This window comes from Macrobrachium rosenbergii, chromosome 9 (genome assembly GCF_040412425.1).
Source record: "Macrobrachium rosenbergii isolate ZJJX-2024 chromosome 9, ASM4041242v1, whole genome shotgun sequence".
Taxonomy (NCBI): domain Eukaryota; kingdom Metazoa; phylum Arthropoda; class Malacostraca; order Decapoda; family Palaemonidae; genus Macrobrachium; species Macrobrachium rosenbergii.
Window position 1 is genome coordinate 22,156,871 of NC_089749.1, and position 17,343 is coordinate 22,174,213.

General features: G+C 35.9%; 1 protein-coding gene across 50 annotated transcripts in view; it reads right to left on the reverse strand.

Moving 5' to 3' along the window:
* Positions 1–17,343, reverse strand: part of LOC136841567 (protein tramtrack, beta isoform-like) — a 125,718-nt gene that overhangs the window by 91,608 nt on the left and 16,767 nt on the right. For 2 of the 50 annotated variants that reach the window (XR_010853995.1, XM_067108572.1), the window contains exon 5: positions 167–399. The exons of the other annotated variants lie outside the window; for them this stretch is intronic. Coding sequence is in view for 1 of the 2 variants with exons in the window: in XM_067108572.1 (XP_066964673.1) it covers positions 167–399 (233 nt within the window). In the remaining variant the exon portion in view is untranslated. The remainder of the gene's footprint in view (positions 1–166; positions 400–17,343) is intronic. 50 annotated transcript variants of the gene reach the window in all.

Consider the following 17,343-nt stretch of genomic DNA (forward strand, 5'->3'; position numbering starts at 1 on the left):
ACTTATTTCAAGGCCAACACTGTTACATTACAATATTTGTCCCCTTTCTTGGCAAGAGAAGCAAAACAGAAAATAGGAAACATATCGAAGACAAATTCCTAAATGCCCATGGCACCACTATTAACTTCTTTCTAGATTTCACACACATTCTTTATTATGAACGCACATCATATGAGATTTCAAGTTGCTCTTCTGATTTGCCCTGTGATTGCAGTAAGGACACACATATGGCTTCTCCCCAGTGTGGGTCAAAATGTGTCTGCGTAGATCCTTGGGTGACTGAAACCCTTTGCCACAAAGGGAGCAAAAGTGTCGTTTGAAGTGGGCACTCATTGCCGCTCGCAGCCTATTCAGGCTCATTGTTCCCATAGCACCACCGACTTCATCTATGCCCATGCCCTGCAAAATATGGCAACGTCTTACTCGGACACTCAAGACACTGTACAAATAACATTCAAAAAAGTGACCGCCACTTGCAGGTTTCTTATAGAGATCTGAGGTCATGGTTTTAGGATGCCATAAAATATATCTAGGATCTTTTTACATTACCCTTGCCTGATAAGTGCTGCCTCTAATGAACTAAGAAAATATGCCTCTTCAAGCCTGTGTTTCAAGAGGTTCTGTGACAGTAATGTGGTCACCTATGAGCCTCTGCCCACCAATGTGGCTTAGGATATTTTGCCAGAAATCACATTAAAAGGAAACAGATTTTCCACAGCATGAACACACTAGCGATTTCTCTTCTATATTCATGTCTCTTCTATTCAATTGATGCCATTTGTCAAACCAATGGTTTGAAAGAATATTAAGTAATGTACTTTGTATTTTTCCTTGTTCTTACTATCATCATGAATTACTTCAACGAGATCTATCACCGAGTCTTATTTCTAGACTCCCATAAGACTCTCCGAAAGGATTTTTGTACTAATTCAAGGCACTATTAAAACATTCATTGTCAATTACTTTCATAAATTTACAAACAGGACTTGTCATGATGAGACTATTTTCTTTTCGACCTTAGTAACCACAGGATTATTTTATTTCTTGGCCTGCTTATTCCAAAAACATTTTACACTGATTAGCCTTCACAACACCACATGCTACATTTTTCTTATAAGGTCAAGAGCTTACTTTTTAAAGGTTTTAAATTATTCTGAATAAATTCAGTCCTAATATAATTCCAGAACCTTAAATAATTCTGATTTTCTGATGTCCAAATTATTTTCTACACTTTAATTCATTAATTTCATGAAGTCAACCAAACTTTTCTGCATTTCTGGTATTCACATTTATTATTTCATGTCATACACTGTATTGCATTTTCCACTCTACTCTGCTGAGCAATTTCACACAAGATAAGACCTCCAATTCAACATAAAATTAGTATAAATACTTTAAGATGACTAGTTCTACAAAGCTACTTTTTCTCTCTTCTTGGGAACATTTATTATAACACCATTCACTAAACATGCTTCATATTTGAAAAACAAAGTGATTATGCACCCTGCTCTCATATCATCTATGACTACATCGTAACCATTGTCAAAACATTTTACTACTATCACAACTATGTATAGCTGACCACCGCAGAGGAAGATAAATAAACAACGAACAAAGAATGTGGCAAAAACCTACACAAAACTCAAAACATCGTGAGCTTAATATATCAAGATAAAGAGTTTCATAAACCTCTTCAGGTAGCTTGTTTAAGCAGTTCGGCTATCAGGATCATATTACACTGAGACTAATACTGTAGCTCTAAAAAGGCCCCAGACATGCAGTCAAATCACTACCCTACTGATAAAACTAATGTTTTGATAGAAAAGGTCACTGAAAGAGATCCAAGTAATATCATTTATGTTTATCTATATGAGACCCTTTGAACCAAATATGCCCACTACAAGAGAAAAAAACACAAGAGCAACATGCACAACAGCTGCTGAGGAAACACTAAAATCTGTAGAACCCGGCTTGAAAAATGCCTGAAGCCTCCTCCCTTGTAGCATGGCCCAAAATTTTACCTAAATATCATCCAAGCTCTTATGAACAATGAGACGAGTTCCTTAAAACATTAGTCCGTAAATAATCAAGCTTCACTATAATCTGATAAAATATGACTCCCAACTTTTTACTGATATACAGTTTCATTCCTAGCAGTAGTTATTATGAAAATGATTATCAGGAAAAATTAAAGTTCAATTCTTTACCACTTCTGAAGAAAAAATGTCACAAAAACTTTCTAAAGTACTGACTTATACAGTAGTTCCAAATTTACAATAAAAACCCATTCCTTACACTTTACATTCCATGACCAGGAATGGCTTCAGTAACTAACTTGAAACCGATATTTGTCTATTTTCAAGTCAGCAGATGTAGTACTGACTTATACAGTAGTTCCAAATTTACAATAAAAACACATTCCTTACACTACATTCCGTGACCAGGAATGGCTTCACTAACTAACTTGAAACTATCTTCACACCCAGGCAAGTTCTAAAAGGTTATACCTTGCTGAGAACATAACGCTTAGTGAGATACAGTGACTACATTATTGCCTAGGATGACGACAATGCAACACAACAGTTTGTCATTTAATACTTGTGCTCTTTGTACTTATAAATATACTGTGTATATGTGATTTTTATTTTTCCTTATACAGTATATGCAATACAACTTATTTCTAATTTACTTGTGTGGCACCTCTAATTAGCTATCAAACAGCATGTTAAAAAACAGTTCAGTTCGCTTAAATTTGGCCAAAGGACAAAAGCCCAGCCCAATTTTCACATCAGGTCCTTCAACAATCCTCTTAGCGAGCAAAATTATTTTCTTTAAGCAATTCCTGTCATCAAACAACAGCCTGTAGAGGCTCCTTGTTGAGGACTCGTTTTACACATTGACTCGAGTGCCTGCATTCTACATTAAGGGTGATTTCATTTAGTGGTCCAAACCACAAACCATTTAGCCTACCTACATTGTTGTTCATGCCTGCCATTAAGTGTTTTGATCATTTTTTTTTTTTTATTATACCTTTTGGCACTTGTACTGTGTGCCAAAACATTAATGAATCTTCAATGCTGACCACACTGAGAAAAAAATATTGAACACCAAAAGTTTGTTTAAAATTTAGTAATTTTGTTTTACATGTATCTTTGCTTGATAAATTTCCCTCATTTTTTAAAATTTTAAATTATTCTGTTGCCTCAAACAGTCTTTCACACAGTTTTCAACCTCTGTAGACTCAAGTGGTTCAGTGTCAACATAAAACTAGTAAACTACGGACAACATAACCAAAGGGAAGAATTTCCCTTCAAAACTATAATCATTTTAAACGAGACTGAAGGACACCAAAAATGATCCACTTGGACAAACCCCCTTACTATCAACCAAGATCAAGCCAACAAAAGAATAACAGTTCCTGAGATGCTATTTCTAAGATGTGGGAACCAAGTAAACACTGCATTGGGAAGGGTGGGAGATTGTGTCAAGGCCTCAAGACTGGACTGGGGCACTAGTTGAATATAAGCCTACATGACTTCAGGGCCAGTAAGACTGTTCAGTAGGCCTGAGCCCAATTTTTCTTAAGGTCTTGACAAAAGTGATGTCACATGGTGAGAAGCGTTAATACTTTGTGTTAGAAAAGGTGGCAGAAGGTATGTACTGAATTCCAATATTTTGTTAAAATTTTCAATTTTCACAAGGACACAGAACACAACTAAATTTTATCAAAGAGCTAATTTTACAGTGATGAAAATTAAACATAAGATTTTAAAATATGGATATTCCTGCATATGCGTGCAAGCATCTGCACTACTTCTATTTTAAATGTAAAGCCCCTGTCAATTTTTTATATAGTGTAACATTGTGTCAAAAAATTTATAAATAAAAACCTCATACTGATTAAATGTCATATGCATGCTATATAAATGCAAGATACATGTCCACCATTTTCTTCTTTGAAGTTAAAAACTACATATAAGGCACCCTGAGTTCACTCAGTGTGTTACTGTATGCGAGATGTCACAGGCACAAGTAGGACCTACTACAGATAACTAGTCCACAGGGTTTTTAGGCCTCCCATCTTGTGACTAATCTTTACAGGAGAGTTTACACAACTTCAGACTTGAGAAACATTTTAGCACTGGTGCCATCCCAGAGATTAAAATTTTACCAAAAAATGGTGACCCTTACCTCCCAGCAGTTGTAGTATTTGCTTTTAATCTGATAATTTGCATAGACCACATAACTTCAGTTAGCCAGTCATCCAAACCACATCCCAACTGGAAACCCCGAGCCAAAACAGATTCCCGACAAACCTATGACAGGTGATGACCTACAGAACATCTGATATTCTTACAATACAAGAAAAGTTACCAAGAAGAAAACTGACTTCAAGCTGACATTTGTTATACTGTTTCTATCATGTTTTTGCAACACAAAACAGGTTTTACTAAACACAGCTTTAGATAGCTTATTTTCAGGGCAAAAATCCCGCACTCTTCAGCACAGACTCAGTGCGCATGTGTCAGCTTTACTAGGTGAGGTGAGGAAGAGGAGTACATGTGGAACGGAATATAGAGTTTAGGCCAAAGGCCAAGCACTGGGATCTTTGAGGTCATTCAGCACTGGAAAGGAAACTCAGAATAGGTAGGCTTGAAAGGTGTAACAGGAAGAAAACCTCTCAGTTGCACTATGGGATAATCATTAGGAGGGGGTGGATAGCAAGCGAGAAGAAATATATGAATGGAGGTAGAGTAAAAGGAATGAAAGGAGTTGCAGCTAGGGGCCAGAGTGACACTGAATAGAACCTTAGATAACGCCTACAATGCAGCACCTCACAATGCATCACGTGAGGTGCCCTGACGGCACTAACCCCCTATGGGGAAGAGTCCATGTGGATGGGAACAGGGACCCTTTATTTATGATTAATAGGTTAGCATGAAAAAAACCTGTTGCTCTACAAAAGTTTCCTTCATCACAACCCACTGACTAAAAATATTTGAATACTGTCAATTCTCTGTAATATCATCCAAGTAAGGTTTTGTGGAAAATGACTCAAAGTACTCACACAAAAAATAGCATAAACCAATACACATAGTACTTGCTAACTATCAAGGAACCAAAACACCAGAATAATTATTAAAAAAGACTCGTCTAAATCTAAAAGGAGATGGATTTTCGAAAACTGCTTCTTCCACTAGTCCTTGGCATGAGTCTTAAAAAGATATCCTGTACAGTACATACTGTAGTGGCTTTCAGGTAAGCTATAATTCCTCATTGCTTGTGAACCATTTGGCGACGACATTACGGGTTCCAATTTGGAGCCCTGAAATAAGGCGCAAAGGAACACTGATGACCATCAATGGCTAACCACAGTGCGAGTAATTCTCTTTGAAACTCCATTTACCTCAGTGACTCAGCATGAGGCGGCTAGTGACAAAAGAAGTCTTCCTAGTTGGGGTATCTGTCTTTATTCTTTATTCCTACCATTTTTCCTTCCCGAGGAGCAAATGCTTTGACGATGGCCTAAGTTCTAAAAACTTGACTTGACAGTGGCAGTCCTGTTCTAACCCCAGGTCTGTAGCTATATGGTCCAGAAGGCAAGTTCCCTTCTTTGCTTGGTGCATTGGACAACACAGTACTTCCTGCATTGGAGAACAACAGTACTTCCTGAGGTAAGATAAGACTACTGAAGGCTTATGGTATTCTGCCATCACTGCAGGTCCTCTAAAAAGCTTCAAGAGGACAGAGAATATTAGCAGCCAGCTTTTGAGTTACCTTCAAAGACAAATACAATAAAATGAGTACATGCACTCACAAACCTGGAAAGGAAGGTACAACCCACCCAGATGATTCTGAGAAACTACCATGAAGTTAGGGGTATAGAGACTTGACAATATGCATCTTGAAGGCACTGGGATACCAATATGTCTCCTTTCCTGGTTGTTTTTCATTCAGATTCCATTGACTCCAAGGGGTCTGATGCAGGAATTTGTGAGACTATCAGCCTCTAAACATACGTCACCTAAAGGACTATGTACCGGTGGCTGTAGAAGCCAATCCAAATCCTACACTTCTTTGAATGCCTTTTTCTGAACCAACATTCTAACCTCATAATTCTGAACATGGAACTTGTCAAGAGTTTGGTTGTACTGTTGTAAACATCAGAGAAAACTGGATGATGTAACAACAGTAGAATGGACTTAAGCTCCAGAAATAAAAGATGACAATACAGCATATCTACCAAGAAAAATATCTTGTCCTGCCAAACCTTCTAAACCTTCTAGAGTGGAAGCACAGTCCATAGATGTGACATACCATCATCTCACCCCCTTATGGAGTAGTTGAAGTCATGCAGGCTGAGTCCCTGGTAGAACACTGACAGGGTTCAAAGTTCTATTAGGTCATGTATAGTCTAGTCAAAAAATGTTGTTGGCCTAGTCTTCATTGTCGAGGGAGTACAAGCACTGCTATCAAAACTGCAAATGTCAATTTATTACTGAGGATCAGCATCAATGGTTCTGGAAATAGAAATGGGTCAAACAAATCTTCAATACATCCACCCAAAAATCTAATGAACAGAGAAAATCCAAGAGGTCCCTCAAGAACAAGTCCCTTTAAAGCTTCGCCAGGTTAGCCAGAGGCTACAATGACAAATCTGCAGGACAAGGGCCTGATTAAATAACTAAACAATAGGCATCCATTCTTACCAATTATAGGGTGGCATGACTTTTCAGTAGAAACTCTGTGGAGTTGATGCCCGCTAAGAAGGACAAATGCATGAAACATGGCAGGAGTGTTGTTGGCGACTGACTGAAACATCATAGAAGGAAGACAAGCTTATAGAGAGACCCCTCTGAATTTAGAAAACTTCCAGATTCTTTTCAGGAAGGAAAAACAAACAAGGAGGTTCCATCTGGCAACCATAACCTCCGGTTGCATCTCTGCCAAAGATTTTCAGATGTATGTAAATAAAGATGAATTCTACATACTCTGTCAAGGTCAGGTCAAAGCAGCAAGAGAATCACCATCACCTAGCACCAAAGCAGCTGCTAAGGTCTCTTTCAATAGCTTCAAAGGTTTCTACACAACTGAAGTACAGTATAACAGAATCAGTCTTGGACCTCGTGAAAAGAACCTCATCCTGTAACTACCACAAGGCTCCAAGGCACTTATGTCCGACTTGAATAACAGTACTTGGTCCCAGCTAGGATCAAACCAATTTTTTTAGGTGATGTCTTAGGTACTTTAGGTATGGCTGAGATAACAGAAATCAAAATGGAGGAGGATAGACCAGTAGATGTAGTTGTTACAGAAAAACCCTAAAAGACTGGAACCATTTTTGGTAAACTGCCAGTATAGTTGTCCCCCAATATTTGTGGGGGATGTGTACCACACCCACCCGTGAATACCGAACCCCCTCTAAAAACACTTATAATTGCTTGTTTTAATAATTCAAACATCAAATGTATACCTTAAACTATCACCCTACAACAAATATACCCAAAACTATCATCTAAAACACTTTTTAATATTTCAAAGTCCTTACAACATTACCCTTAAAAATATATAGCTTATAGCTGAGTATGAAAACTATTCTAGTTATCCAGGAACATCCATTTTCTCTTATAGTCTATTGAAGCAGTCCCGTTTTCTTTTCGCAGTACATAGGGGAAACCAGGGAACTCACAAGTAGAGTTAAATACTGTACAGTACCTAAATATTTAATATACATTAAAAAAAATTTTCTATTAATATTTTGCTGTTTACATTATTATTTGAAAATTAGATCATTTTTTATCATAAATGTATTTAGTCACAAAAATAATGTGAAAATACAGTAATTAGTGAATACTTCAGCAAAACAAATCTGAGAATTACCAAACTTTTCATGAATAATTCAGGGATAAGTTCCATAGCAAAATCCACCAATATTGAACCACAAATAGGCATGGGTTGACTGTATGTACTCGAAAATAAAACCAAAATAGCAAAGCCTTCCTAATTCTAACATAATCCCAGATCTAACCATTAGTACTTTGCATCTATCAAACAAGATAATCAATCAATTACTCCATGACAAGACTAGTTATACTCAAGTTATTGACATAAAAGCAGAAAATATTTTTTATACTACTTTTCCCAATATTTTTCCCCGTTACGGCCACTACTATCTGATCTTGGGTTTTTGTATATGGATTTTTAGCAATTACTTCTAATTCAATTTCACAAAGTACCTGCTCCACATCACAATGTCTCTATAGAAGGATAAACACCATTTAAGAGATACTTCACAATTTCATCTAGCAATCTAAAGACAAGAAAGGTCAACTATGAAACTGATGCCCAACATCAATAAAACATTATCCTTTACCACTAACAAATTACCATACAGTACTAGTAACAAGTGCATTCCCTACCCAGTCTTACTGCACAGATAGTCCTAGCTCGACTCTGTCACCTGCTAGCCACAGCTTAGGGTCTATAAGTAGTTTTGTTCCTTCTTTCAACCTTCTTTGCTTAAACTTACATATTTTTTTAATCTACTTCTAATATTTCTGTTCTATGCAACCTCATCTTTGGTTTTCTTGCTCAAAAATTTTCCTTGCAACTTCTTACAACAGTAGATGCTACAATTTTATATTGTATAATATACATAAGATTATTTTTCACAATTATTCCAGAGCATTTCTTTGTAAGTAGAGGCTGCCATTCTACTTTACATAAAATGCATCAGATGCTGCTGCTGCTAAGGATTTTGGTACAACTGGTACAACACCTAGTACGTACGCAGTGCAAGGCACACTGTAGATAATTTAGTAGATCACTGTAAAAATAGGCGCTATCTTGCAATGGTATATTATAAATGCCTCACATGTAGACTTAGGGAGGAACTTGATTAATAACTAGCTTCAATACCAGCTGTAACACCACCTTTCAACGGAAAATATGTTTAACCAACAAAATGTCACTTTAGTTGAAAGGTTAGTCCTTAAGACACTTAAGCAACGCAGTGCTTTATCTGATATATGCATCCATGCACTGATACAAAACGATAGTGTTGTAATATCATACCATAGCCAGGTAAAGACGGCTGTGGAGTCCAAGGTAAACTTACTGTTCAATCTGGACTTCACAATTTATTATACAACTAAAACTACGAGGACACTACAAACTGATCTGCCTAGTTTCCTGGATTACTGAAAGTGCCTTCATGTATACTTCATTACACATGCAGTCTTCGATTCAAATATATTACCTACATATATATAGGCAGTCCAAGTTACAAAGGTCTTGACTCAAGTCGATCCAATCTTACAATGATTTTCATAATTAATAAAAATTTGCCTCCAACTTGAGGTGAAAATCCAAAGTTAAGGCAATGTTAGCTGGGTACTAGTTTCTGAGCTCCCTCATGTAAATAAGTGTTTCCATCCTTTGAGTGTGCAAGCCAACCAAAGGATTAAAGGTAAGGCTTTTATAACCTTTTTTTTTATTTTTATAATTTTTTTTCATTAAAGTTAAGATCCGACATAAGTTGTCAAGAACCGACCTCTGTCGTAACTTGGGGACTGCCTGTACTGTACTTATATCTTCTTAATAAAACTTTTTTTACTGATCCTTTTACTGCATTAAATGGGATCTGACCCATTTTCTACTTATGCACTTCCTTTATTCTCCATATGACAATGACTGTAAAGATGGAAAGAGAAACCCACAAGATTCTTGTGTATAACTTTATTGGTAAATATTTACATATTACTTTGATCTCGAGCACTTTCAGGTCCTAACTGTGACCCTTTTTCAAGAGATGAGGTAGTCAGGCTGGTTCAAGGCCCAGCAATAGACCTGAAAGTGCTCGAGATCCAAGTAATATGTAACATTTACTAGTAAAATGTTATACACAAGAATCTTGTGGGTTTCTTTACATCTTCAGAAGAAAACTGAAAGTAGTTTTTGTTTGGTAATGACTGTAAAGTTATAGCAAGTCAAATATAGGTAAAACCATTCATTTACTTCAGTATCTCACATTTTCAAGACCTATCCCCAAAGGAGGTATTAGAGATTAAATTGGACTGTTTATTACAAATTATGGGGAAAGAATTGAAAAACAGATCTGAACAGGCTACATGAACAAATGTTCAAGGCCTATTATATCTAGAAATACCATTCTATCACACAGTGCTTGATCGTGTTTTGCTCTTCGTGATAAAAAGTGCACGCATACATTATTGTAAGGTTTACATTGTCTTGGTGCCACTTTGCTGCTGTTTTGGGATATTCCCACTGAGTCTCACACCAAGCAGATCTGCGCAAATCTGAAGGCCTCAAAAGGCTGACAGATATATGGCACGGTGCAAGAGTAGAGAAATTGAGAGGCTTCAACATTGTGTAAAAAAAAAAAAAAAAAAAAAGCATGAAGACAGCATTATATCTTCAATAATTTATTAACTATAAACCATAATCCAATGGTTAAAGCTAAAATCTTTCAATTAACACTCCATTTCAACTTAGCCCTGCACACAGCAATATAATTTTAATGTTGCTTTTCTGCATTTGTCATTAAAAGACTGAATTACATACTCTTCTCCATGACATTAAGTCCACGGGAAGTCCGTTACCTTCAAGTTCCATAACTCCTACAGCTTTTACACATTTCTATAATCTGCCAATAATGTAATTTTGTTTGACAAAATGTAATTCTACCTTTTACTCTTCTAACATGGACACTCATGCTGGTTCAATATATTACTAAGTCTGACTGACCACATACTCCTAAATAAAATAATTCTGGCAGATATTGTTATTATTGCCTTGTCTTCCTAATGGTTACAATAAGATTATTTGCTTCAACTGTACAAATAGAATAATGATCCCACCTCAACACACCATCTTTCTTTCACTGTGATTTGCACAGCACAATGTAGATGGTGCTAAGGGTCCTTTGCAAAACCCCTGTAGACTCTGCTGTATTGCTTTCTGCTTTTTACCTTTCGTGCATTCCCTTTGGTCTCCTCCCACCATGCAATCCACCATCCCCATTTACTGGCTTCAACTTCCAGTTGCCAATCAGGTCTACAGATGTTACTTAGTGGTCTTGTTGAACTACTTTACACGAGTGATATTCCCTACATGAGCCATCGGTATGTACTGTATTTCATACTCACTATTTTACTTTCATTGCACCCAAACGGTGCAACAATAGATCTATCAGTTTTTGTCATGGTAAAACAAATGTTTTTCTTTTAGCGTTTCTGTTCTTGCTCCAGACAACAACTATGAGCACCAGGTTGCCATCCCTTCACCCTCTTCTTTAAAAGGACAGCCAACCATTGGCTCAGGGTGCTGCTAATCAAATTATCATCAGTTCCACCAAAATTTCTTAAATGTAATGCATTAATACTTCATGATAATGAGCAAAGCTTCAACTATGTGTTCTCTAATAAGTGGCAAAGATACAAAGAACAGTGCATCTTCAATTGGAAATTCTTTTTTTATTACCATGAAAAGCTTTGGGACAATATGCATTGTGTTATTCAAGAATAACTGGATTTTCTGATGGGTTTGTATTTTACATTCTTCAGCATAGAGAAAAATTCAAAAACCACAAACATGAAACACTGCTTCAATCAAGGAAGTCAAAGGAAAGGTTTGCAAATATAAATGGAAACCTACAACAAACCACTAAGCACAAGTGAGATTACGTCTTCCAAGCAGAGCTTTCAATAAATCAACTGAACCAATGCAACAACCCAATTTACATCCTTGGAAGATTGCCAGGAAGTTTAGTTTTACATGAAAGCAGCTATTATCTCATATACAGACAAAGCAACTAAAAAAAACTAGCGATTCATTAAGTTACTGACACCCAAGAAACTCACGCATAGCCAGCACGTACAGTGATGTGCCCCACACAGTCTCAAACAACAGTCCAGAAAAATCTAGTCATCTAACCAGGATCCTTTTCTAACAACTAAAACCTTGTTGTGAAACCAAGATTATTCCACGAATGCAACATCAGAAAATGCCTACATATGTTAAGAACTTGCCTTCTTAACTTTTTGAGAAATTTTTGCACAGGTGAGCAACCATTCTCTAAACTTCAGCAGCTACACAAACATTACTTTTTCACTTTTCTGCTGGCCGTAACCTTAAAAATTTGGTAGTAATTACAAAAAGAGCAAAAGCTGTGTAGGCTAGTGTATATGCAGAGAAAATCAATAAGCATGGATGTTAAAAAAGTAAAGAGGTGCATCTAGTGTAGAGATGTGATCAGGAGAGACAAGATGTCCCTGGAAAATGTATACTATGAAGGGAATCGACAGCATTACTCTAAAGGGAAGTTATGCTGCTTGCTTAAACTGGGTTGTTACTGAAACTTTTATTTACATTTCTGAATATATTTAATAAGAAATGTCTTGATAGCTGATAGATAAAGCTACTAGGAATCTTCAACTATCACGATATAAGCAAGTTCACAGTGAAGACGTGTTAGGCGTCCATATGTACTTTTCTTTTATTATTGGGTGGCTGTTTCCTATTTACAGTAATGTCAAAACGGAATGTTCACATAATGACAGTAGAAGGCATCCAAAAGTCAACATTTCAACAATATTTTTCAGAAAATTTTCCTTTGGCTCCAAAATATTTCACACTTTATAAACTACAATTCTAAATGTAAAAATCATTACACTAGACATAAATACAATATAAAAGATTTGAGATCAGTTTCAATCCTTGTCAAAAAGTTATCTCAAAACACTGACTGCCTTCACTAAAGTTAAACATGAAAAGTTTTAATTTCCCTGGTTTTACCTTTGAAACACCAACAGGTTACCCAGTAACCAACCATAATGATCATTTTAATAAAAAAAAAAATTAATCCATACAAGATCAAAATTCCAAGCCTACAACACTGATATATCTAAACTTAAAAAGGGAAACTAATATTTCATAAATCTCAGCAAGTAAGTTATGTATTAAGTCATAACACAAGAACTAATCACTGCCTATTGCTCTCTCCAGGACACATTCACCATGTTTTCTGTAAAATGAAATCCCTCCCCCCAAAAAGAGAAAAATTGAACATGGGCTACGTAAAATCTAAACAAAATTCAGCATAACCTAAATAACTATATTCCATTATTCTGCATTAATAGAGAATGTCACAAACTAAATGAAAAATATCCAACTTACACCTTGGACAATCTACTTTTACTCAATGCACTACAAAATTCTCTAAACCATTTTTGATGTCTAAACTCCTCAGCCTTTATTAGTTATTTCAAAACCATACTGTACAAAAAAAAAAAAAAAAAATTTTTTCAGAAACTTCCAGCAAACCATAAAAATATTGAAAAATATTTGCAGCCAGTTTCAACCAAACAACCCGTGTACAAAAGCTTCCGTAGATTTATCAAAAATGAAATTTTGACAGCAATACAGTCTTTCAATGGGTTATAAGTGCTACTTCTCAAACCTTTAAGAATTACTAAAACATATTTTACAAAAGAATTAAGACAAAATTTATAACTGGCTCTCTCTAATTCCATACAATCCACTGAGAACCTTATTTCTTATTTACAAAATAAAGCCAACCTTTTCCCTAAATGCTGCAAAAAGCACCCAATTTTACAGGCATAAACATCAAAATGAACTAGCTTCCTGAATTCTGTATTTGAAAATACAAATCCACACAAACCACAGATTTGTACCCACAAAATTCTAAATGATGACCTTGTCTATCAGATTAAAATCTTGAAAACTAAAGAAACAACTTGCACTGTGTAAATAAAAGACTTGTCCAGATCAAGAAATTAATCTTCTTTCTCTTCAACAAACACTTAGATCACAGCATAAAGGCATCATTTAACTTCAATAAAAAGGCAATCATTTACAGTACATACTATAAAACTGATCTCAAACTTAAGATGATACCTCACCCTCCAGGCACCTTTTTTTCCATAATTTGAACACTAAGGACTTGACTGCATTTAAACTTTAATAGTGCCATTTGAAACATAAGATGACAGACAAACTCTACCTTTAAACTTACCATTGAAAGGATACTCTCTCCTCCATCAGTCACGAGGACCAAATACGTACTATTTGCTCCCCTATTAAAATTGACTTCCCAGGAAGTGTCCCCAAAATGTGTAAAATAAGTTACAATCATAAGGAAAAAAAAAAAACTGATAATCTGAGTAGTTGTGCACCTGCTAAAAATAACCTTCACAGTTTTACAGAAATAAAAGTAACATAATGCTAATAAAAGCCCCTTCTGCAGGGAAAGAAAATCAGAAAATGGTACATTACCTTTTATATTTTAAAAAATATCAACATGTCTGACTTCTAATGTTACAACAGGTGAGGAATCATCTATCCCATGACCACTTCATGCCAAATTTCAGAGGTACTCAACTGGTATATAAATACTTAGCAAGTTATTAACAGGTAAAGCCATAACATCACCAGGATATACATTAGCCATCAATCACACAGGTGTCCCTTAGTGCATATACCTGAAGTGTCCACATAATCCAACCCTTATTTCATAGTATGCCTTGTAGGCTCTCCAAACCATTCTAGCTCACATTCTCACTGGCTAACAACTATATAGCAATTGGAAAACTCATTAATGGAAGTTGGATGAACTAAATCAAGGTCCTTAAGCAATCCTATAAAAACAACACAAAGGCAAAAGCAATCTTTTCACAGGCAGATATACTTGTAAAGGACATCAAAGTGTTAAAAAAAATGATTAAATTCAAAGTTGTTTCTTCATGTACTGTATGTCTTGCATTTAGATTAGACTGGATTTGTCTTACATCACAAATCTCATCTCTATTTTTACAGAAATACGGCGTTTCCTTAAATTTAATGAAAATTCCATGATTAAGACTGGTCAGTCTGACTGGTACAGTTCAGACTTCACTAGAGTCTTCAAATTCCTAAAGTTCATGTGACTGTTCCAAACACACCATAAAAATAAAACAATTAGTTTCTAATTCAGCTGGTCATGCATAACTGCAAAATTAGTACTACTTTTAGTCATTTAGATGCCTTTTTTGTGGATGAAAATCCGAGACTCTTTATATGTTGTTTATAATAATTTTTTTGCAGTGTTTTTCATCTTACAAATCCTTTTCCACAGATGTGAATATCTGTGTCATACCAGCCTTGTGTTAAGTCAGTCTGAGTCATTAACTGCAGACACTCTGTCCCACATAAGACAAAATGTAACCTTCTCTATCACTTTGCATAAATTTTAAAAACTCAGAAAAGGCAGTTTGGTGAAAACAGAAAGGTTCTTGCTATATAATAAATGGGCTGTATGGTAAAACCATGCAAAATGAAATTTGCTTCATCATAACCCTATCAATCAATATACATGTGTGAAGATCAAGTGGCTGAACATTCCAAAGCAAAGTCATGTATCACAGAGGTAGAGGACATAAGTGGTGTAAGCTCTGAGGTTCCAGCAAATCAAGCTGCAGAGACTATGGTGCATGCAAAAATTGTTGGCACACGTTTAGGTCTGACCACTTGCCAGCAGTATCAAGCAGGAGGACAGATACCTTGGATAGCCATTAGGATAAGGTGGAGAATGAAGAAGGAACACGCTCACTATTCATAAATGACCTGATGCAGTAACAGAGCCCAAAAAAATTTACCCTTTAGATCTGTGTTACATCTAAAAATTCTGTAAAATGGCATCTCCTAGTTCCTGTCTGTAGCAAAAAATCTGTTGCAGTTTCGAAGATATAGGCGATTTCCAACAAGCACTCCCACATACTAAAGCACGTGATTTTTATTTGGTCTGAAAAAAGTTTGTTAAATAACATCAAATGTTACTGAATAGTACTAACAAAAACTGACTAATGAAAAATTTTCCTGTTTGATATGAGGCCAGGTTGTTTCAACTCAATAAGTTTTACCTCACAACATAACATATGTTATACCTTCAAACTAAATAACTTTTTATTCATTTTTACTATTTTATATTTAATGGGCCTAAAACCTGTCTAAAGAGAGAGAGGTTGATTTGACACACAGGAAGGGCAGCTAAAAGATTCAAAAGGTCTTTTCTTATTCTAAATACCCTTTCCACTCTGATACATGTTTGATTTAGTCTATGTTTGTATGTCTATTTCACCATTTTGATTCTTTGCTTTTATATACAGGTCATCTTTATAAATCTGGCAAAATCCAGCATAATCTCTAACAATAAAAAAACTAAATTTTGATATTTGTATACTGTATTTGAAAATAGAACCATATTGCTGACCATACTATAACAATTATTCACTTGTTTCTCTGGTGGGCCTATCGTTTTACATCTTCAAGTTTTCGACAATATGTCTAACCTTCATGTATATATAATTATATATATATATATTGTATGTGTGTAGTGAGATTGCTATGGATGTTAAAGAGGGAGGGAAAGGAAGATATTGAAGTCGGGTATAGAAGAAAAGAGAACAAGGATAATACGGGATTATTATCAATGAAACCCTCCCACCTGAGTGTTTAATCCGTCTTCATTATTATATTGTTTAGGTTTTCAGACGTATCTCTAAACATGGCATTTTCGTTAAGGAAAAATTACAAAAATTCAGACACTGAGACAACAGCCACCATCCATTGGTTTGACTATAGTAAACATACTATAACAATATCCCAATACACATTTTCAGCCCAAACCAGGGCAGGTCACCCAATATCCTGATAAGAAATTTCTGAGTAATGAGAAAACTTAAAAGGTTTTCAAAATAAAGTCAATGCAACAAACATCCTTGCACACAAGAGCATGACCCTGACCCATTTTCCTTGGTTAAAGTGTAGCTGCTGAAGTTCTTCAGTGTTGGGATCACTGTTGATGCAACCTCCAAGAAGCCCCTCCCTCACTCTTATATGATGCCAAAGGAAGGTGCCGTACGTTAATCTTCACCCCACGGGTGATATATTCATATATTCCCAGTCATTGTTAGAAAACAGGATACAGGATTCCAGCCAGTCAAGAAACATTCAAAAGTGAGGCAATTTCAAAACCTTAAAGCCAGAACAGAATATTTCTAGGACTGTCCTTCTAACCAGGATACAGGATTCCAGCCAGTCAAGAAACATTCAAAAGTGAGGCAATTTCAAAACCTTAAAGCCAGAACAGAATATTTCTAGGACTGTCCAAGAATTGATCCAAATTATCTGTGAACTACTCCTGCTGAGGCCACAGGGGAGCTAAGCAGGTCCACTTACTCGCTGAATATTAAGACTTCACTAAGACCTGTTTGATTAGGCCAAAGGGAGAAAAACCCTAACATCTAGACTGCACTTGCACCATGG